At 42.7% G+C, this 24020-nt stretch overlaps 2 protein-coding genes across 9 annotated transcripts in view; one reads left to right on the forward strand and one right to left on the reverse strand.

The window, feature by feature from the left end:
• The window catches only part of LOC309689429 (tumor necrosis factor alpha-induced protein 2-like), a 68359-nt gene that overhangs the window by 19468 nt on the left and 24871 nt on the right, over nucleotides 1-24020 (forward strand). For 6 of the 8 annotated variants that reach the window (XR_014271366.1, XR_014271367.1, XM_082505826.1 and 3 more), the window contains exons 5-11: nucleotides 9726-9840; nucleotides 10046-10168; nucleotides 10251-10345; nucleotides 11013-11105; nucleotides 21530-21656; nucleotides 21898-22026; nucleotides 22103-22252. Coding sequence is in view for 6 of the 8 variants with exons in the window: in XM_082505826.1 (XP_082361952.1) it covers nucleotides 9726-9840; nucleotides 10046-10168; nucleotides 10251-10345; nucleotides 11013-11105; nucleotides 21530-21656; nucleotides 21898-22026; nucleotides 22103-22252 (832 nt within the window). In the remaining 2 variants the exon portion in view is untranslated. Of the gene's footprint in view, nucleotides 1-9725; nucleotides 9841-10045; nucleotides 10169-10250; nucleotides 10346-11012; nucleotides 11106-21529; nucleotides 21657-21897; nucleotides 22027-22102; nucleotides 22253-23046; nucleotides 23176-23327; nucleotides 23577-24020 lie in introns of those variants that run through there. The other 2 variants (XM_082505828.1, XM_082505830.1) reach the window with 2 other exon arrangements.
• On the reverse strand, nucleotides 14545-20416 carry LOC309689428 (E3 SUMO-protein ligase ZBED1-like). The gene is made up of 8 exons (XM_082505825.1): nucleotides 18992-20416; nucleotides 18731-18860; nucleotides 18001-18548; nucleotides 17758-17902; nucleotides 17447-17678; nucleotides 17215-17358; nucleotides 17052-17120; nucleotides 14545-16956 (listed from the first exon to the last, which is right to left on the reverse strand). The coding sequence occupies exons 1-8, from the start codon at nucleotides 19335-19337 to the stop codon at nucleotides 16594-16596; spliced, it is 1977 nt and encodes a 658-aa protein (XP_082361951.1). The 5' UTR covers nucleotides 19338-20416; the 3' UTR covers nucleotides 14545-16593.

Here is a 24020-nt window from a genome sequence, read left to right on the forward strand (position 1 = left end):
TGTAAGAAGCTTTTCTGTCCCCCACTCGTTACCTGTATGAATGGCACCTGTTTGAACTCATCATCTGTATAAAAGACACCTGTCCACAGCCTCAAACAGTCAGACTCCAAAATCCGCCATGGCCAAGACCAAAGAGCTTTCGAAGGACACCAGGAAAAGTATTGTAGACCTGCACCAGACTGGGAAGAGTGAATCTACAATAGGCAAGCAGCTTGGTGTGAAAAAATCAACTGTGGGAGCAATCATCAGAAAATGGAAGACATACAAGACCACTGATAATCTCCCACGCAAGATCTCATCCCGTGGGGTCAAAATGATCATGAGAACGGTGAGCAAAGATCCCAGAACCACACGGGGGGACCTGGTGAATGACCTGCAGAGAGCTGGGACCAAAGTAACAAAGGTCACCATCAGTAACACACTACAACGGCAGGGAATCAAATCCCGCAGTGCCAGACGTGTTCCGCTGCTGAAGCCAGTGCATGTCCAGGCCCGTCTGAAGTTTGCCAGAGAGCACATGGATGATACAGCAGAGGATTGTCATGTGGTCAGATGAAACCAAAGTAGAACTTTTTGGTATAAACGCAACTCGTCGTGTTTGGAGGAAGAAGAATACTGAGTTGCATCCCAAGAACACCATACCTACTGTGAAGCATGGGGGTGGAAACATCATGCTATGGGGCTGTTTTTCTGCCAAGGGGACAGGACGACTGATCCGTGTTAAGGACAGAATGAATGGGGCCATGTATCGTGAGATTTTGAGCCAAAACCTCCTTCCATCAGTGAGAACTTTGAAGATGAAACGAGGCTGGGTCTTCCAACATGACAATGATCCAAAACACACCGCCCGGGCAACAAAGGAGTGGCTCCGTAAGAAGCATTTGAAAGTCCTGGAGTGGCCTAGCCAGTCTCCAGACCTCAACCCCATAGAAAATCTGTGGCGGGAGTTGAAAGTCCGTGTTGCTCGGCGACAGCCCCAAAACATCACTGCTCTCGAGAAGATCTGCATGGAGGAATGGGCCAAAATACCAGCTACTGTGTGTGCAAACCTGGTAAAGACCTATAGTAAACGTTTGACCTCTGTTATTGCCAACAAAGGTTATGTTACAAAGTATTGAGTTGTATTTTTGTTATTGACCAAATACTTATTTTCCAACCTAATTTACGAATAAATTCTTTACAAATCCTACCATGTGGATTCATGGATTTTTTTTTCACATTCTGTCTCTCACAGTTGAAGTGAACCTCTGGTGCAAATTACTGACCTCTGTCATCATTTTAGGTGGGGGAACTTGCACAATCGGTGGCTGACTAAATACTTTTTTGCCCCACTGTATGTCTATGCTGTTGTTCTTGTATTTATTTTACCCTGCTCAAATTCAATTTATCTTACACTTTATTTTGTTGTTTTTTTTTTTTGGTTTTTTTTTTGCCTGTCCCGTTTGCCTCCTTTGCCATCAGAATTATTGTCTAAAGGCAAAGAAAGATGCCCAACGGATTTACTTTACCAAATTGACCATCCCAGCCTTGCCATAATGGTCCATTTGATTCATCTTTTATTGTTTATTTTATTTTCACTTGCTGAATACGGGACAGACTTGACTGAGGGAAAGAAGGGGAGAAAGAAAGAGGGAAAGAGAAACAGCTGAGAAGAGGGACGGGGGAGAAGGGCAAAAAACAAAAACCAACAGAATGGGCAGAAGAAGAAAAAAAAGAAAAAGAAAATGCATATATCGATCACCTGGATCACCTGTTGAGAAAGAAAAAAGAAAACAAGCAGAAGAGAACAAGAGTAATAGAATAAACAACATCATGGGAATATGACAGTAAATGCTAAATATTAAACATTATTGTGCAGCACGTAAGATCAACAGAACACAGTGTGCTTTGAGGTAGGAGCCAAAAAGGGTGTAGTTTGTGGGTGTGATCACCCGTGTGTACACCTGTGAGCATGGACGCGCTTGTTTTTTTTTTTTTAAAAGGTTCTTTCATGTAATGATCTGCTAGAGGGTGTGGGGGGGCCACAGCCCCGTCCTCCAGGGCATGAAGCAGGTATGGAGGAGATCAAAACTCCAGACATCCAGAGGCCCTCAGAACACAAGAGACCAAGGAAGACCAACAGAGGGGCAGCCACGCCACTGTCCCAGAAAGAGCTGAGGAGAGTCCCAGATGAGGGTTCACTCAGCAGCCGCGGAGCAGAAGCCAGGGGGAGTTGCAGTGACGCGCCCGTGAGCTCCGCCGGCAGCCAGCCGTGCCTGAGTGACCGAGCCCCAGGCCGAGAGGCCGGGGGCACCCCACCTCCGAAGTGGCCCGAGCGAGCCCCAGGCTCCAGGCCCCGATAAGCGGCCGCCAAGGAGTGAGCCGGTGTGTACCTGGACGCCCATCCCCAGACACAAAGAAGCACCAACGCACCGATGTCTGAGGGAGTCTGCCACTGGCAGGGGAAGTGGTGGTGGGGGGAGATAGGCCTCCAAACCTTGGAGGGCCTGAGATGTCCCCAGAGAGGTGGCGTCTGATACCCAACCTGACATATAGACACAGACATACAGGCACACACAGATACAAACATCCATTCCCACCCTCATGCTCTCATATGCACTTACTCCACACTCAACCAATGTGGAGACAGACATAAAGAGACGCTGTACACACAATCACACTCCCCAAGCGTACTCTACGAACCGGGTCTAGGTACCCTTGCCCCTGGAGGGGGGAATTGCACCCAGACCCAGGTGGTGTTACCCTTTTCCCTGCGGCGGGGAGAGGCAGACCGCCCCGACTCCGCAGCAGCAGGGAGGCCCCACACTCCAGACCGCAGTCGGACGGCCAACTCCTCCTCTTAGCCCCCCCGCTCCAGCAGGCCGCAGAGAATGGGGGTGAGAGAAGACTCCAAACCTCCCTCCACCCGCTCATTGTAGTGTTGATGCATGTGTGTTCTAAGGTGCATTTAAAACCCAGGAGGGCATGGAGCTACCTGCCAGAGAGCACCAGGTACATTTTATTTTGAAAGATTTAAAATGGTTCTTTAAAGAACCACTCAAAAAAGGTTCTTTAAAATGTTTTTTTTAAAGAACCATTTGAAGGACCTTTTTAAAAATGGTGTCTTTACAATAAGACCCTGACAAAAGTATTCTCTCCGTAAAGTATAACTCTGGTGTACTTGTAGTCAGAATGATCCCAGCAATACGTCACACAGTAAGAACCTGGTCCGTGTTCTGAGGCACCTTGGAACCCACACAGGTGCTGAACTTTGTGAGGTCATCACAACACACAGCAGCTACCATTAAGAGACAGTCACGCCTTTAAACGAGGTGCACAAGTTCTGGTCCCGTTCAATGGAGTAGTCACAGTATCTGAGCCTGAGTTCAGATTTGTGTTTTAGGACTTTTTATGGTCTTTTTTTCCTCCTCCACAGAGCACAAAGTGCTTTACACAGAAAGGATCAGCTCATGTTACAGGCTGAAGAAACAATAAGAGACTTTAGCAGTTAGGTTAATTTTAGCTCATCAATAAAAAGCTAGAAGCTCTTAACTGACCAAACACTCAGTTTTATCTCACATCTATAAAGAATCCTTCCAGAAATTCCTGAATCCAGAACACCTTTTGGGTCATCCATCTCCTGTAGGGTGGTCACGCTAACAGAACCAGATACATTGTTTCATTTAATTTAGTTCAATTTTATATTTCTATCACCAAATCACAACAGTTTCCTAAAGTTAAAAACTCAATAATAAATAATAAAAAGAAAACAGAGAAAAACCCAACAATTATATGACCCTGCTTGAGCAAGCGCTTTTTGACAGTGGGAAGGAAAAACTCCCTGTTTGACAGGAAGAAACCTCCAGCAGAACCAAGCTCAGGTACACAGCCATCTGCTGTGAGCGGTGGGGGGTTATGGGAGGAAGATGGGACAAAAGACATACTGTGGGAGAGAGCTAGAGATTAATAATACCTAATGATTAAATGCAGAGAGGTCAATTTTCACATAGAGAGTGGAGATGAAACACTCAGTGCATCACGTCCTGCTGCATGCTCAATCATCCAGGTAAGAAAATCCCAAAAGGTGGATTCTGTTCATCTGGATGTTTTCAGTGGGAGAAATGACCTTGTAAACAGTATATTTGTATAATGACTGAAACTAGCACAACTGGCTGTTAAGTCAATTTCTTGATCATTAATATGCAAATTGTCAAGACCCTTGATCAACAACCACTGATAAATGGCCATGAGTACCATTCACAGAGAGTTGGGGAATGGCTGAACTCACAGCATTGTAAGATGGTGAAAAATGTACCCTTAGGCTGCCTCCTTGATTCAGAGATGGTCTTTCCCTTTTCACATAAATGGCCTCCCTGACTTCCCGCTCCCTCCTTGTCCAGGATGTGTACATCCTCATTATTGAAAGAGTGTCCAGTGGCCTGTTGGTGTGAATAGACTGCTTAGTCCTGGCCTGATGAGCTCTTCTGTGTTGCGCCACCTGCTTTACCTCTTTAGGTTGTTTGGTTTCCCCGATGTATAAATCATGGCAATCCTCCTGGTACTTGGTGGCCCAACACATTCACATTCACCAGGGAGATGCAAAGTGGCAGGTTAGCCTTCTTAAACTGTGAAATTTCCATCAGTAATGGGGGGCATTTAAAAGTTGATGTGAACCGTAAACCTACACACACTGTTCAGAATTTAAGGTCTTACTCTCATCATTCACTGGAGCACAAACTGGGTTCATCGGGACGCTACAACACAGAGCGAACACCATCCTGACAGGCAGAGCAGCCAGGAGTTTGTATCAGGAGTATCGGAATAGTTGAGACTCTTAGCACCGCGTCTCTTTGGCTTTCAAACCGCAAAACAGGCTGCGCCAAAAATTGGTCAAAACAGAAACAAAGCTATATAGTGTATGCTGTTAAGTAGCAGGAGGATTGCCATGATGTATACATCGGGGAAACCAAACAACCTCTGACTATCAAAAGGGCCTGGAAGCCTGTATGTAACTGCAGACTCAAGTGCAGAACCAAACGCAGAGACAACAGAGTAACTTTTGTACAAACATCTACATCTACAATCGTAGAGTTAAAAAAAATCCTAAACATCAACTCCATTAGCAATAACCCAATCATCCTTAATGGACGTCCTCTGGAGGAAGTACACTCTTTCAACTAACTGGGCGGCATCATCGACCAGCAACGTGGAACCGATGCAGATGTCAAGGCAAGGCTCAGCAACGCAAGAGTCGCCTTCATCCAGCTCAAGAACATCTGGCCTTCCAGAGAGCTGACCGAGACTACCAAGATCCAGAGATGGGCAGTAACGCGTTACTTTTAATGCGTTACTGTAATCTGATTACTTTTTCAAGTAACGAGTAAAGTAAGGGATTACCATTGCAAAAACGGTAATTAGATTACTGTTACTTTCCCGTAGGAATGCTGCGTTACTGCTTTACTAAAACCGTGATTTTTTTGCCAGAATGTCTCATGACAGTGACGTAAGCGAGTGCGACGTTTGTGACAACAGCTGTCTGCAGATCAACAATGGATCATATATCAAGTGCGGGAGAGAGTATGCAACGTTTAAAGCTTGGAAGTACTGACCTTACTTTGAGTTTGATTCCATAAAAAGTGACAAAAACATTAGCGTCCATTGTGGGTGGGAAGAAAACTTCTTTTTACACCGAAAAAAACCCGTAAACTTCCAAGCAAGCTCCGAGTGCGCAACGACGTAATGGGAAATTCACAGAGAAACTCGCGGATTCTTCCACTGACCGCTGTGCCACACCTGCACCAGAGCACACCTCCGCCTACCCCACTCCTGCTTTACAGGTGAAAATAGAGCACCAGGACTGCTAGTCTTTGATTTTATTTACTTTCTGCTGTGTTTTACTTGCATCTATTTGAAAGACTGAGTGCAGACACAAAAAATATTTTATTTTATGTGCTGGAATGTGCAGAAAATAGGTTTAAATGTTAAACTAATTTCTTCAAGTCAGAGAATGGTGCATATAATTTAATTTTTGCTTGATGCATAAAGTTAAAAGATTAAAACGGATAAAACAAGTTTAAAAAAAAGAGACTTTTCCATTTGATTACATTTTGTATGATGGATTATGCAGAAAAAGTAGAATTGGCTTGACAGATCTATCGTTTTATCACCTATTCAGGTTATAAATCATGTTTTTAAAAAGTAACTAAGTAACTAAGTAATTAATTACTTTTGAAAATAAGTAATCAGTAAAGTAACTGGATTACTTTTGGGGGAAGTAATCAGTAATTAGTTACTGATTACTTTTTTCAAGTAACTTGACCAACACTGCCAAGATCCGACTGTTCAACTCCAACATGAAGTCAGTCCAGCTGTATGGGGCTGAAACTTGTAAGACAAACAAACCTCAAACAGAGAAATCCAGACATTCCAGAACAGCTGTCTCAGAAGGATTCTCCACATTCGCTGGCCAGACACTATCAGTAACATAACCTATGTTGAACCTGTCAACTCCCAGTAGAGGAAGAATCAGGAAGAAAAAGAAGAACGGACAGGGAAATCTGCGCTTTCACAGATAGCACTTTATCAATAAAGAAGTGTAGGAAGTTTTCACAAATTTCCTGAGAGGACTCGACACCAACAGTCTGTGGAGCATGAAGGACCCTGTCAATAGTCTTAAATAAGACATGAGGCTTACGACAATTTGACTGAATAATAGCAGCAAAATGTTTCCTCTTAGCATCTTGTACAGTCTTCTGATAGGAATTCCAGTAGTTTTGTAATATTTGGTATGACACCTGAAGTAGATCCTTCTTCCATTTACTTTCAGTTCTCCTACACTTTCTTCTGGCAGCACAGAGTGTCTTCATTCAGCCAGGGTTCAGATTTGGCTTTAACTTACCTAAGTTTAAAAGGGGCCACCGAATCTAAAACAGTTTGGCAGACTGAGTAAAATCATGTACTCAGCTCTTCTGTATCATTACATATGGAGTCAGGAAGGCTGCAGTTCTGATTAAAAACAATAGAGAACTGACCAGCAGAGGAAGGGTTAAAAATACGACAGCATCTAGCAACAACAGGAGGAGGATTAACTTTGGTACAAGGAAGGGAAACCTCAAACAAGACAGGCTTATGATCCGACCATACAATATCACAAACCTCTAAGTTAGAGACAGGTAGATTGTGAGTTAAAACAAGATCCAACGTGTGCCCATATTTTTGGGTAGGCACAGACAAAGGTTGCACAAGATCAAAAGAGTCAATAAGATTTAAAAAGTCCTTTGCCATTGGCTTGCCAGGGCAGCACACGTGAATATTTAAGTCCCCAGTAATAAGGACATGATCATATTTTGGCATAATTTCAGCCAACAGATCAGAAAAGTCATTTAAGAAGTCCTTATTGTATTTTGGGGGTCTGTAACCCACAGCACAGAGCACTGTGTGACAGCAACCTAGCTCAAACACACTCAGTTCAAAGCTACTAGGTGATGTTGATAAGGACAGTGGTTTACATTTATACTGCTTCTTAAAAACAACTCCTGCTCTGCCTGATATTCGAGGAGAGTTTAAAAAGCAGCAGTCATCTGGTAAGAGATCTATGAAAACGCTGGACTCACCGGCCCTCAACCATGTCTCAGTTATACAGAGGAAATCCAATCCTTGGGTCATAAAAAAATCCTTTAAAATAAAAGTTTTATTACTCAGCGATCTAGTGTTCATCAATCCAAATCTGGTGGAGGTCAGCGTGTTCTTGGCTGACTGCGAGACCCGACACAGCGGCCGCAGGTTCTGTAGGTTTGCACCGCGCCGACGAAGATGAGGGAAAATCTTTCGCGGCTGGGACATCTGATCCGAGCCAACAACGGGCACCAGCCAGGCATCGATGGGCTCCAGAGAGCATGGAGAAAAGACATGGCGAAGCACAGATCCACGTTCGTTCCAAGGAGCTGGGGAAGAGCGCACCAAGTATGGCTTAAGTTTCACGAGCAGACAGCTGCGTTTGCCCCGGCGTCTGAAACGCTTTCGCTGTGAGGCTGGGGCCAGGGTCCAACAAAGGTTAGCTGGTATCCCAGATACCGCGCGCCGCACGCCGCACGAGGCCGCTTTGTAAGGCGCTCATATCACCAGTGGCGAGACCCGCGTTGTAGGTGGCGGTCCTGGCGTTCACATCAGTTTTCTCTGATGGACTCTCCATCCACAAATGCACATTGGCCAAGAGTTGGGAATGTCTACTAATGTCCGTAGACTCATCAAGTTGCAATGCAAACCTCCCACTGAAGCGTATCTTCTCCAAAACCACACTTTTGATGTCTGCAGACATGTCATCAATACGTCTGGCAATTGTGTTATCTGAGAGCAGGACTTTTTCGGGGGCTATTTCTTTAACTGCATCAGGTCCGAGCATCTCATTCACAATGGCTTTGCAGGCAGGTAGAGTATTAATGTCTCTACTACGGTGTGGTTTTTTTGCTATAAGTTCAGCCACTAAGTGGCTAGCTTTGAGAGCTCTTTCAGACACCTTTGTGTTTTTTCTCAGTAAAGTTGTTTCTCAGCGTGTTCAAGCAGGCAAACAAAATAGTCTCTGTTCTTGTTTTGAAGTGAGGGATGTTTTGTGTGGAAATGGCGTTTGAGCTTGCTTGGGACCATGGTACTGTTTGAGAGCTTTTCTCCACACACCAAACATAACGGAGTCGGTGCAGTCGGATCTCCAGTGAAAGCAAATCCGAATGAAAGATAACTTTCGCTGTATTGCCGCGAGCTCACCGTTTTTGCTTTCTTTTGACTAGCGCTCGTACTAGGCTCTTCTGGATTAGAATTTTTTGGACCAATTAATTAAAATTAAATAATTTCCCACGGCACACCTGACAATCTCTCATGGCACACCTATGTGACACGGAACAGTGGTTGGAAAACACTGGGTTACCTGATCCAGCCGTAACTACATGCTTTATCAAAAAGGAAAGTTTGAAGCAAACTTTCAAACTTGCCTTTCCTTTTCCTAGTTTTAAGACTATAGTCTTAAAAGTAGAGATAGTGCCTGTCTCCTAAATACAAACTGGAAGCTGGTTCCACAGAAGAGGGCCTGAAAACTGAAGGCTCTGCCTCCTATTCTACTTTTAAATACTCTAGTAACAAAAAGTAAGCCCACAACAGATCATTTGCCTCCTATCCAAGAATACTCCTCTGTCACACCATCCCTCTGCATGTCCTCCTTCAGTACATCCTCCTCTGAAGTCTTGCTCTTCTCCTTCTGCCTGGTAACTGTATCTCCAGCCTCCACGCTCCCTCCTCTCCACATGCTCAATGCAGCTCATTTGTGATCCTGTCTATACTGCTCTCTGAAAATCTTCACCTCTGTCTCCTGTCTTTTTGTCAGTGCTACTGTCTCCAAAGCATACATCACAAAAACACTCAGATATGGTCATTATGTTTGTAGCCTCTGCCACAGCCGCCTCTGTTAGGTGGCTGGTTTCTGGAACCTGTCTAAGGACTGGGACAGGGCTTTCCTGTAGTGCAGAGTTGGTGTGGAGCCAACTGGTCAATTTTGTTAGTGTATGTACACTCGTTATTTATAGACACCAGGTCTATGAATAACGAGTGTAGAGGAACTTTGTAGACTCTCCATAGGCTCCTGTTGTTAGTCTTTTTCTTTTGTTCATTCTTCTGTTATTCACATTAGTATTTGTGTACTTTTGCAATGCCAGAGTTGACGAGTGGTGTAATCTTGAATGTCTGTTGTTTCATTGCAGTGAAATCCTGGAACATACGGAGCTGGATGGACAGATAAAGGTGCCCTGTCTGGGTTCTCTGCTCCCGCAAAATGAGCTGAAGCTGCTGGAGGAGCAGTACCTGACCCACAAAGAGGTAAAGAGCAGCAGGAACTGATGCTGCTGTCGGGTCAACTCAGTTCTGTCCCCCCATGTTAAAACTGTTGAGGGTGGCTTCTCGCTTTGGCCTGATGGTCGGCTTTCTGCTGGGGTGATTACATAGAGAACCCAGACTCTATGATAACTCAACAGCGTCTGATTATAATTTGTAGAACAAATGTGAAGTGAAACGTTTTCTTTAGGAAAAGGTGAAGCTGTGGCTGAACACTGCCCTGAAGAAGGAACAAGAGAACTGGCTGAGTGGAAGGACACCCGAAATCATCGATGGTTATTACTTCAGTTGTCTGGCTGTAGACGTCATACAGGTGAGGCTCAGGTGAGACCCATTGTGCAGGTGAGGCTCGGTCTGTGTTAAGTTGATTAGTGTTGTGATGTTTGTGTTTTCAGGTGATGACCGGTTCCCTGTCTGAGTTCAGCTGTGCCATCAAAGACAAGAGAAAAGCTCAGAGGCTCACAGTTCAGCTTGAGAACTTCATGTACAGGTACAGTCGTACTATGTGGTTCGCTAATCTTGAACTTACTTTTTATGTTACGGCATCATTCCTCCCATGCTCACTGAATATTTACTACAAATATATAACTTAATGCTGTCAGCATTAATCCCGTTAACATGAAGTTAACGCCATAACGGCATTAACATGACAAATCTCCGTTAGCGAGTTAACGCGGATCGCCCTGTGCGAGGGCTGCATGGCGTCAACGTGTTAACGTTGTTACCTTGTTAACGCATTAGCACCCTGCAGCCCCTTGCACGGGGCGATCCGTGTTAACTTGCTAATGGAGCAACGATAATGTGGTTATGGCGTTAATGTCATTTTAACGAGATTAACACTGACAGCACTAATATAACTATATTGTAACGTTTTCCACTTTAAATAAAAATGGTAGAGCTCAGCAATAAATTGTTCCACAAACTTATTTAAATAAAATTCTTCATAAAGCCTTCACTGCTTGTTCACATTTTCCATATTAAAATTGATCTTCAGTCAATATTTGAAGTCTGTTTTTGACCTGAAAAAAATGCAGACATGTAAATGACGTCTGATTGACACCCAGATGTGTAACAAATGTATGTGTGTGTGTGTGTGTGTGTGTGTGTGTGTGTGTGTGTGTGTGTGTGTGTGTGTGTGTGTGTGTGTGTGTGTTCAGCTATGTGAAGTGTGTGGAAGAGTTTGTGAAGGGAAACCATGGTAATGTCCGCTCGGTGATCAAAGCTCAGCTGGTCTGCGAGCAGCAGCTCAGGTGAGGTCACCTGTTCAGTTCTCAGACACCTGAGTCTTTGAAAGTCTTCCAAACAGAGTGGACTAGATCACATGACCTGTCTAAGGACCAAGGATAGAGTAGGATTAGATCTACCTAACTTTCAGCACTACTTCTTAGCCAACAGGCTTCAATTTATCTCAGGATGGCTAAAACATACCTACATCAAGCGACATGAATGCTTTAAAAGCATCCACATCAGCTCTCTGACAGCATGGGGGGAGTTTCTAAAATTGACACAGTCTTCATTAATCCCATGCAAATGTAGCACCCCGGTGAGGGAATGGCCACATTAATATTATTTTGTGTAAAACACTTGTGTTATGGGACATTTTTCATTACTATATGTACTCATTTTCAGTTACTTTAAAAGAATAGAAACCCATGTAAAAGGGAGTCATTTTATGTTAGAAAGCAGTAAGGGCGGAACGTTGGTGGCTGCTCTAGGGTTTCGGGGTGCAGTAAGTGGAGCCCACCTTCTGCTGCTTCCTCAGACACGTTCTAGAGGAAAACAGAGATGCATTGTGTCTTCCTTACTCCACTCTTCACCTGCTTTTACAGGTTGGTAAATGGTGTTTGTACTGAAAAAGTTGTTTATTGTTACCACAGTTACCCATGGTAATGTGAATGAGAGAATTTAAGGCGGTCCGCCTGAGTTACTTACAGTGTTGTGCAAGTTACTTTGAAAAAGTAATTAATTATAGTTACTAGTTACTTCTTCAAAAAAGTAACTGAGTTAGCAATTGAGTTACAATATTCTAAAAGTAATTAATTACATGAAAAGTAACTATTGCGTTACTTTAAAAAAAACGTTTAACCCCCTGGGTCCAGGGTATAATTGGCCATTTTTAACTACTTTTGATTTTCCCTCCACATTTTACCTTTAAAAACTATTTACTTTGCCTTGTGTTAATTCCAGTTCTTTTGATTCTTAGGGCCAAGAAAACACAGCTCAAAAGTGGTCTTTTACTTTAAAAAATGATCTTTATTTACATTTTCTGGAATATGGAGACCTGAGCACACAGCACACAGCCCCAGGTCTGAAGCACAAACGGAAGCCTAGTTATTTATATACTTGCTCTCATGTCACACCACACTTTAAGTTTCGATCAAACAGCCTAGTTGGTTTCACTTTCACTTCATTTTAGCTGCAAAAGCACGCTCTGCAACAGCAGCACTTTTTGGCACAGAGTGTACTCAGAGTTAGGCCTTTCTCATATGAAGCAATATAATCAGCATATAAACATTTGATATGATAAATTTAACGTCAACACTTGTTTGGTATCATCCTTTTCAGCACAACGTCCCATGTCTGAATTTACAGTCATGTTTTCATTTTGACACACTGTATTAACACAATTGATCTATAATCAGACAAAAAACATAAAATCATAGTAGAAAAAGTTATTTTTTACTGTAACAACCACAAACATGTTGTCATGAAACGCTGTGTGGCAGGCAGGAGTAGGACCCAAGATGCAGGCACTCAGACGCGAGGGATGAACTCAAAAAACTCAGCTTTATTTGCTGACAGGGGAAAAGCATACAAAACTAAACTGGGAAAATATAAACTTACACTTGACAGAGAGGCACACGAGGAAACACACAGCTTGAGGCAGTGGTTCCCACACACACACACACATTGCCACACACACAAACACATCCTCCAACCACACATACCCATATTTTCAGGGGGTGGCTGTAGCTCAGGTGGCAGAGCAGGTCAGCCACTAATCAGAAGGTCGGTGGTTCGATCCCAGGCTGCATCCTGGCTGCATGCCAAATATCCTTGGGCAAGATACTAACCCCATGTTTGCCTACTGGTGGTGGTCAGAGGGCCCGGTGGCGCCTGTGTCCGGCAGCCTCGCCTCTGTCAGTGCGCCCCAGGGCAGCTGTGGCTACAATGTAGCTTGCTATCGCCTGTGGGTGGATGACTGAATGTAGTGTAAAGCGCTTTGGGGTCCTATGGACTAGAAAAGCGCTATACAAATGCAGGCCATACCCATATTTTGCTCCATTGCGGTTTATTTCACACCTCAAGCATTTAGTAAACAATTAAGCAAATACAAGTAATCTGCAATAAGTTACAGGTAGTAATAAAATAAACTACTAACTCTTTTAGGCTATGTCAGCACCTACACGGGTATTTTTGAAAACACAGCTGTTTCGTCCACACGTAAACGGCGTTTCGAATCACCGAAAACTGAGATTTTTTAAACTCCTTTTTTGCGTTTACGCGCGGACGAGGAATACAGAGTTCGCCAATCAACGTCAAAGGTATGTGCCTTTTTTCACGTCACGCTGTGCGCCACGTTATTGTTTACATGAGGTGAATTGCAGAATGGGAGATAGAGACAAAATACTGTTACTATTAATCTTCAGGTTTTACACGCTTAAATATACACACGCAGTTACTGTCCCTCCATTTACAAAGGCAGAGGCGTCACAGTGTGATTATTTTACGTGTAGTTGTTTTTTTTCATGTGTAATAATAGTCAACATTGCTATCAATACATTTTTCAAATGGAACAGAAAACAAAAGCAGTGCACAGTAAACACCGGAGCCCAAGAACACAGCCCAAACACAGTTCAGTTCAGGCAGCCGACCGTGCGGACGGCAATGGCGGCGGCGGCGTGGAAACAGATCAGGGGGCTGGCTGTGCGGACGGCGGCGGCGACGAAGGAGGCTTGGAGGCTGGACCAGACGAGGATGAAGGTTCGGAGGCTGGACCAGACGAGGATGAAGGCTCGGAGGCTGGACCAGATGAGGATGAAGCTGCTGATGGCTGGACCAGATGAGGAGGAAGCTGCTGATGGCTGGACCAGATGAGGATGAAGCTGTTGATGGCTGGGCGGGCCCCTCAGACCCTCCAGCGGAGGCAGGTTGCTGGACGGGCCCTCCGGAACCCCCAGTGGAGACGAGGAAGTGCTGGCCAGGCCCTCCCGAGCTTCCAGCAGGAGCAGATGCAGAGCCAGAGGGTGTGGGGACCCCTGGCTGAACATTAGGCTGACTAGGTGGGTGAGTGTGTGGCTGACCAGGGAACTGAATTGCTACAAGGGACTGAACTGAAGTCTGAAGTGGCACAGGGGACTGAACTGAAGTCGACTCAGCTAATGGTTCATATAGGGGTTGTTTTTGTGTGTGTGTGTGTGTGTGTGTGTGTGTGTGTGTGTGTGTGTGTGTGTTGATATTTTAGAATATCAACAAATTAAATACATAGTAAAAAAGAAATTTAAACCCAGTCGAATCACAAACACCACCAAGTGTGGTACAGTTTCTTACTCTTAAAACCCCAAATTACTGTCCAAAATATACAGAATGCTTTCTAAAACATATGAATCAATATCACTTCCTATTGCAAAATGGGAAATAGATTTATCAGTCAACTTAGACTGAAACTTCTGATCTCAGGTATGCATAAAAACCTTTCATTTAAATAGAAATTCCATTCTGCAATTAATTCAATACAAAACATTACATACTGTAGAGTGCACTATACGGGTCATCGGATGCTCACATTGTCAAGCCAATACACCAGACAATTATATTCACGCTCTTAGGTCCTGTCCACCAGTTTAGAAGTTTTGGTGCGGAATATGTGAAGACTTATCAGCGTCTGAAATGTGACAGCAAAACACAATAAAATACAAACGAGTGAGAACAGAAGAGTCAATAAACGCATTCAAAAGTGATTTACTCAAGCAAGAATGGGAGATGCTGTATAAGGAAAAAAATATTGATAAAGCTTATGAGATTTTTTTTAGGAAAATTTAAACTGTTATATAATAGTCATTGCCCAGTAAAGAAATATAGTAAAAAACAAAAATATGCAGAGTGCCCATGGATTACAAAAGGATTGCAAAATGCATGTAAGAAGAAAAATACCTTATACAGAGAATTTATAATGAACAGAAGTACAGAAGCTGAAAATAAATACAAGAAATATAAAAATAAATTAACGAGTATTTTAAGGTCATGTAAAAAGGAATACTATGAAAAATTACTGATTATGAATAAAAATAATATTAAAGGGATCTGGAAAACATTAAATACCATCATCAAAAAGGGCTCGGGGCAGGCAGACTATCCTTCGTATTTCGCAAATAATGATAGAAATATTACTAATATGAGAGATGTGGTAAATGAGTTCAATAAATTCTTTGTAAGTGTTGGGCCAGACTTGGCTGAAACAATTCCTGATATAACAGATTCTGTAGAGAAAGAAACTAGACTCATTGACCGCAATCCTCATTCAATGTTCTTAACGGTGGTGGAAGAAATGGAAATCATTGATATTGTTGGGAAATCACAAACAAAAAACTCTACAGACTCTGACGACATTGATATGGAAATCGTTAAGAGAGTGATAGAGGGCATTTCCAAACCCTTAACACACATTTGCAATTTGTCCTTACAAACTGGTACATTCCCAAAACAAATGAAAACAGCTAAAGTAACACCACTGTTTAAAAATGGTGACAGACACCAATTCACAAATTATAGGCCTGTCTCTCTACTTTCTCAATTTTCAAAAATACTGGAAAAAGTCTTTAGTAATAGACTTGACAAATTTATAGATAAACACAAAATAATAATGGATAGTCAGTATGGTTTCAGATCAAATAGATCAACATCATTGGCATTAATGGAACTGATCGAAAATATCACCAACAATATAGATAAAAGTTAGTGTATTCATTGACCTAAAAAAAGCTTTTGACACAATTAATCATGACATATTACTTGATAAACTGGAGTACTACGGCATTAGAGGAGTGGTGTTAGAATGGGTAAAGAGTTATTTGAGAGACAGGCAGCAATTTGTGAAAATTGGGGAATATCAATCAGAGTGTATGGACATTGTTTGTGGAGTTCCGCAGGGGTCAGTATTGGGACCAAAGCTGTTTATCCTCTATATCAATGATATATGCAGAACATCAGATATATTACAGTTTATTCTATTTGCAGATGATACAAATATTTTTTGTGCTGGAGAGAACTTACAGCAGCTTTTGGAAATTGTCACACAAGAAATGATTAAACTGAAAACATGGTTTGATAGAAATAAGCTATCATTAAATTTGGAAAAAACTACATTTATGTTATTCGGAAATTGTAAAAAAGATGCAGGAGCAAAATTATTAGTAAACAATGTTGAAATAGAGCAAGTTTCGGATACAAAATTTCTGGGTGTGATAATAGTAGGGATGGGTATCGTTTAGTTTTTATCCGATACCGGTGCCAAAACGGTACTTTTGAAACGGTGCCGGTGCTTAAACGGTGCTCGAACCGGTGCTTAAAGAATAAAGAACACAAACTTCGTCCAAAAACCTCGTGTTTTTATTTTCCCCAGTAATTTTTTTAAGCAAAATTATAACAAAGTTAGCCCTTTCTGTCAATAAAACATAACGTCTTTGGAACCAGTGCTTAAACAATTGAAAACAAACTTTGTCATGAAACCTGTGATGTTTAGCAGTTTTTTTGCAAGAAGATAATCATATTAGCCTTTTCTGGAGCTATACGGCATCGCTCTTGGCTGATGGCATGCCCAGCACAAAAGAAAACACTTTCAGAAGGCGTTGATGAGGCTGGGACACACAAGTATTTTTCTGATAGGGCAGATAAATTGGGGAGTGTATCCCTCTTACTCCACCACCAGGCCACAGGGTCTTGTCCAGAGGTAATTCCTGGCAGTCTTTTGTATATTTGAAGCTCCTTATGTACCTGCTCTGTGATTGAGGGGACTCTACCCGCTTGAGAAGCAGCCTGTTGAAGTTCTCTGTCTTCATCCTCAAACAGTTTTTCTAAGGGTGACTTCTGGACCTTACTTAGCTGAAAAACAACAAAAAAAGATGTGTGAGGTTTGCAAAATAAATAAAGATCACTTTTAGAATGTAGTGGTTGTGTTAGAAAAAATCTGAAATTACATATTTTTCTGGCTTGTCCATGTCAGCATCATCCACCTCGCTGTGTGCTTTGGGGTCCTCAGTGGGAGGCTATGGACACACAGATAGTAAAAGAGCATTCCTTCAACATAGAAACTACATCATGATGCAAAAGGACAAGATTGTACACACACAATGAAAATACCTGCGCAACTGCTACTGTGGCATTTGCAACTGCTGCCTTCTCCAACCTGTCCCAGATGTCAGTAGCTGCCTCACCAGCTAGCCTGCCTTTAAAACGTGGGTCCATCATCGTGGCCTCCTTCAGAAATTTCTGAAGGTTTTCATCCTTTAAGTAAAACAAGATATAACATAGGAGCTGATACTGAAAAAAGGTAACCCTATTTTCCATGCGCATTGACATTGTCTGCAAATACCTGATATCTTTTCTGCAGACTACCCCAGACTTTCTCTTTTATTGAAGAGGTGAAAACACTGTCTTCATCACATCGGCTGAAATGTGCCTCCAGCTTGGCCAGGATGGGGATGATTTGGCTGCATGTGGGTGACTTGTCACTTGAGACACACATGGTTGACGTGTACAGGACTTGCATGCACTTAATAAACTCCTCTGCCTTGATTAAATCAGTGTGTGTGAACCTTTCTAGTCTGTTGAAAAATATTCACAATGTTAAAGGTAAATGACGTTATTTAGCTCTTGCAAGTGATGCTCATGTCATTCACTTACTTGTCCTTCTCCATAGGCTTCCTCAGCCGTTGATCCAGAGCAGCTGCCTGGATTGCATCAAACTGCTCCATAAATCTCTCCACCATTAGGAAGAGAGAATTCCAGCGCGTCTTAACGTCAAGAATTACATTATGCTCTGGCAAATCTAAAGCACAGATAGACACAAACATTTTTTTAAATTACTATAAAAAAGGTAATATGAATAACAATACTTCTTGATATGTAACTGCATGTGCTACTTACTCAGGATTCGCTGCTTTTCTCTGAGCACAGTTTTGCTCAAGGATGAACGTTTGAGCCACACCACAACTGAACGGATTTTGGCACACCAGCTGGAAACTGCAGGAATGTCATACACCTTTTGTGCGGCCAGGTTGAGGGTATGAGCAAAGCATCCCACTTTTAAAAAGTCCAATTTTTTCAAAGCAACATCCATGTTGCAGGCATTATCTACAGTGGCAGCAATTATTTTCCCTCCCAAGTGAAATTGCTCCACAACGCTTGATATTTCTTTAGCGACAACTGGACCTGTTTGTGACTCATAAACTGCTTCAGTGCTGAGCACATTCTGCTTCATTTTGCCTTTGTAGATGTAGTGAACAGTCACTGTGAGGAAATGGTCCTGAGCAATACTGGTCCATCCATCACAGGTGATAGCGACCTTGTTAACCTGTGCCAAATTCTGGATGAGGTTGCTTTTCTCCACACAATACCAAGCAGGTATAAGTGTGTTGGATAGATCATCCCTGGATGGGGGCTGATACCTCGGATTAAGGGCAGAGGACATCTCCCTGAATTGAAGAAAAAAAACAAAACAAAAAAGAAAAAAAAACATATAACTCACCTTTTATTCAAATATAGTTTACTTATAATATTTAGAGAAGACTTACAAAGCTAAGCAGCTATGAACATATTAACCTTTACAGTATTATGCAGTCTATTTTTTATGTCAGAGTAATACAACATTTTTCACCTGAATGATGGTGACTCCACCGTTGAAAATGGATGGAGATCTTTGACTATAAATTTTGTCACTGCCCTGTGAATTTCGTCCACTTTTTCTTTCGTCATTTTAGCCTTTTTGGCCAGGATGAAGGGAGTATCTGCCATCAAACAAGAAGAAAGCCGCATGTAACTACGACGGTGTTTGCTAGTTCACCTTACATGCATTAATTTAATAACGTGGTTAGCCTACTCAACTTAAATTACACACGAACAACATTAAGATACTCACCCAGAGAAGAACGGGTGCTGCTGCCATCATCATCATCAGTTATCATTTCCGCTACACTGGCGGCAGGGCTAGGGGCCGGACTCTCCTCTTCGGGTTCTTGGATGTTGCTAACTCCGAGAACAGGCACCGCAGCAGATGTGCTAGGTGTGCTGTCTTGCTGCAAGTTATCAAATGCGGTGCATTTCTCGGCTTTTAAAAAAACGCTATGCGACGCCATGTGTTTCATTAGATTTGAGGTGTTACCTCCTTTGCACATTATTACCTTTAAGCACTTGTTGCAGACTGCTGAGTTTATATCTTTTGCTGTGAAGTACAGCCACACTCTCGAGCGCTTCGCCTTCGGCATTTTAGCTCCGCTCTAAAGAAAAAACCGTACATACCTGGGCCCGCCTACTATCCTGGGAAAGGAAGTGATTGGCTAGATTTCTCAGGGGAAAAAAGCACCGAAATGAAGCACCGAATTGTGCGCTGCTTTTCGGTCTGGTTACTACCGTTTATGTCAGAACCGGTTCCACAATGGCACCGGACACCGGTACCCATCCCTAGATAATAGATAACAAAATCTGCTGGAAACCTCACATAAAGCATATACAAGCCAAACTGTCAAGAAGCATCTCCGTACTAAGTAAAGTTAAATATTTTTTGCCTTCCAAATCACTCCGGGTACTTTATTGTTCACTTATATTGCCATATTTGGAATACTGTGTGGAAATTTGGGGAAACACATATAAAACTGCACTTCAACCAATATGTAAAATTTAAAAAAAAGCAATCAGGATGATTAATAAAGCAGGATTTAGAGACCATACTAACATCATGTTTTTGAAATTAAAAATACTGAAGTTTATGGATCTTATAAAATATAAAACTGCAAAAATTATGTACAAGGCCCGATACAATATGTTACCAGGAAATATACAGAGGATGTTCTATGACAGAGAAGGAGACTATGAATTGAGGGGGAAATTGAATCTAAGGATTCTTAAAGCACGGTCAAAGGTTAAAACCTTTTGTGTCACTATTTATGGGGTAAAACTGTGGAATAGTTTTACTATAGATCTACAGCAATGCTCAGGAATTAGTAAGTTCATGAAAATACTTCGAAAACTGATTTTGGAAGAATATGATACCGATAAAGATGATCACCCATTGTATGTATAAAAATATCAAATTATATCCAAATTATATCAATCATGGTAGCCAAGTTTATATAGGTTCTCCTCGTGTATCGTGTGGAGTATGTGATGATGGGAATTAGGTGAATTATGTGGGATCAATAAGATGTTGAGCAGGGGTAGGAATTAATAAGTATGTTCATACTTCTTCCTACTCCTTTTCAGACCAAACATTGTTACATTATGTCAGACGATTTTGTTTTATTTCATTATATATTTTTTGTTTATCTGAACACATACGTGTGTGTGTGTGTATCTACATATATATTCGTATCTGTAAAAGGAAATATATATATATACACACTACATGTGTGTATATATTGTTTTTTGTTTTATATGTCTGAAACAAATAAAGATACAATACAATACAATACAATACAATACATTCCAACTTCCCCATTAGTGTGCTTGTTGGGCAACTTAGAATATGTCACAACGTATTGGGGGGTCATAGTTTGGTCCCAACTTCGCTGTTATGATTGATGTGGGGGTAGGGACAGGCTTGGGGCGTCGGGGGATTCCCTAGGGACGTCTTCCTTGGAGGACATCAGGAATATTTCAGAGTCATTTAATAAAAATCTGATGAAACATTCGTCTCTATATCAGGACTTTATCTGTCATCCACTGTGATCACCTTCTGTTTTCTTTCATTTCTACAACACCGTGAAAATAAAAGGGAGGTTTGCGTGCTTCGTACACCCCCGTTCTCAGGGCAGGTGGGCTGGGAGGAGGAGGTCTGGGTTGTGGGGCCTCCCTGCTACTGCGGAGTTGGGAGCGGTCTGCTTGTCTCCAACCCAAGGGAAAAGGGTAACACCTCCGGGGTCTAGGTGCAGTTTCCCCCTCTAGTGGCGAGGGTACCTGGACCTGGGGTATAGAGTATGTTTGGAGAGTGTGATTGTGTGTACAGTGTCTATTTTTGTCTGTCTCCACATTGGGTGAGTGCTGAGTATTTGCATATGTGTGCATGAGGGACATACAGGACAGGCGGCAAAAAAAAATGACATGACCTGGATCACATGACCTGCAGATCTGACTGATAGCACTGATAGAGAGAGTTAACCATTTTGTCTTCTTACAGCAGAGACTTGCTTATATTTAGTCATCCATTGCTTTTATTTCAGATACAGAAAATAAAGAATTATATTTCATATCTGTCCACAGGAGTTTGCCTCACATTTAAATGGTAGAGGACTCGCAGAGGAAACAAAAATAAAAATTTTATCATGATGTTACAGCCTGACTTCTTCCTACTGTTTATCTTTGTTGGTCTATTTTTAACAGTGAATCATTTTATTGTTGCTGTTTTGGCGAGCTGTGTGATCATGAGCTCTGCTGCTGACTGGTTCTCTCTGCTCGTCTTTAGGGATTACATCACAGCTGAAACAGGAAATCTGTCTCAGGAGCAGAAGCATGGCTGTCTGAATGCGCTGTCTGCCCTGAGGGATTGTGGGTACAGATATCTCACCTGTTCTCTTCACATTAGACTGAAGGTATGAATACTGTACTGCAGTAGTAATATTCAGAAACCTGCACATTAACAGAAGTCCTTAAATCAAATCCTCCTGGAAATCCTGTCACAGAGGTTTTCAAAGTGTTATCGTGAAACGTTGCATTATTCACCTGAAGCTTGTTCTGATAAACGTCTTTATGTCGCTAAGAGCACTGCTCACATCTCATGGTTTGAAGATCTGACAGTTTCATGTTTAGGGCATTTATTTCTGGAAATGACAGAAGGTGTGTTGGAGTCAGCTGTGGATGCCGCGATGGCTGAATGGCTCACTTCCTCTCGTTGACTTGCTCCTGGACTCTCTGAGCCAACAACTGGTTGACCTGACTGACCTGAAACCAGTCTGCAGAGAGGTGAAATGCCTTCATACCTCTGTATCTGTCTGCACACCTGTCTGTCTGTCTGTTTGACCCCACTGTGTGTCTGCAGTTGCTCCTTTGTGACCTGCATCAGGATGTGGTCCTTAAGTATGTGAAGAGGATGATGAAGACCAAGATGAAGAGCAAGGAGCAGCAGACTGCCGGAGCTCAGCGGATGATTGAAGACGCCAAAAAGATCAACAGCTTCTTCTCTGAGGAGGTGAGACAGGTGCACCCTCACATAGGTGTGCTCACCACCAGGCTGTCTCAGTTAGTTCACTCTTCAGTAATACTGTGCTAGTACTGCAATACTGTTAATGCGTTAAGGCATCTGGGAAGGATCTCAAAACTGGATTATAGATGCCATACAGTTGGTGTCATAAGCCCCGGCCTCTATTCAAAGATGGTCATTCACTCTGGACATAGATGGCTTCTTTCACTCCTCTGTCAAACCATCTTTCTTCTTGAGACCACGCCCACTCACATCCTGGGCCATTTGACCTCAGTAAGTCACATGATAGGGTGGGGCAAGGTCTCATAAAGGGTTCACCTGAAACCTTGGCTGATTGTCACCCAAACCTGTTTTCACGCCTTGGCTCGTGTGATTAGGCAGAGGATCAATAGGGGGTCCATGACCCTTTTTGGGACACTCAATGGGGCTTAAAAATCTGGGACTCCACCGTTTGCTCTTAGAACTGAAGAAGCTTCTTGGATGAAATGTCTTTAAGAAACTTAAAGTCCAGATGCTTTTTAGGCCAAGAAGTAAAATTATTAACAAGATAATCAACCTCTGTTGGAGTAGCGTTCAGGTAGGTATTCTGTGCTGGTACAGAAGATGATAACAGTGGGGTTAATAAATTTGGCCAGATTTCTAGAAATGAAATCTGCTCCACCAAAAGTGTGATGCATGCTGTGTCACGGTCGGACGGTCCTCCCCGGACGACCCTGCTTGTCTATGTATGTGTGTGTGAGTGTGTGTGTTCGCTTCTCCCTCTCTCTCCCCGGTCCTCAAAGCCGTGTTTACGGATGTGCGCGCTGTAGGGAAGGCGTGACCTGGCGACTTTCGTCATCAAAGGTCCCTTCTCGCTGTCGCAGGCCCACCAGCGTCTGATTACCTGGCCAGCTGTTGGCAATCATCCTTCTTTGCCATTCGGAGGTATTTAACCTGGGCTTGCGGCGACAGTCACGTGGGATTATTACTCCAAACTGGTAAAATCTTTGCGAGAAGTGTGCTTTTGTTATTCGGCTAGCGAGTTTGCTAATTGTGGATTTTGTGGATTTCCTTCTTCCTCCAGGAGAGTTGGGTGGAGAAGCAAGTTGGGGAGCACACGCACTCACGGAGCCTCTGCATGGAGCACACGGGGAGCAAAGGACGAGCCCTGTTTGGAGATTGCACTTTTTTTATTGTATTGTTGGACTTACCTGTTTTTCTCACTCTCGAGGGTTGAACAAGATTACAGTTAAAAATAAATATCCTCTCCTTCTGCTTGCCTCAGCATTCGAACTGTTACAGGGGCCGGTCATGTTCACAGGGCTCTAGACTAACTTTTTGCCATGGTTGCACCACATCGCTTAACACCGCAGTTTTACATGTGCACTTTTTTTTTGGGGGGGGGGGGGGGGAATTGCTGTCCATACAGACAATATTCATTTGTAAATGATTAACTAACAATCTTGTGCTTAAAGTGGTTTGGCACTCTTTGGCAATATTGTAGAAAATGTTAAACTTAATCATCATCTCGGCCTCCTCTGATGACCTGTTTGCTGCTGCCTGCTGCTGAAAGGCAGTGGGGAGAGGGAACACTTGGGCAGTGCATTTATTGCAGCATATAATGTGTTTTCTGGATACACCGTGCTTTTTCAGTGTTCAAAGATTAATGGCTCCGTGTCAGAGCACTGCCTATGAATTTCAGATGGATCAGGCCTTAACTTAACAAAAAAGTTATCAATAGTTCTTTTCATCTTTTCTCATTACCCACAGCTACATC

This window comes from Aulonocara stuartgranti, assembly GCF_965226115.1.
Source record: "Aulonocara stuartgranti genome assembly, chromosome: 15".
Taxonomy (NCBI): domain Eukaryota; kingdom Metazoa; phylum Chordata; class Actinopteri; order Cichliformes; family Cichlidae; genus Aulonocara; species Aulonocara stuartgranti.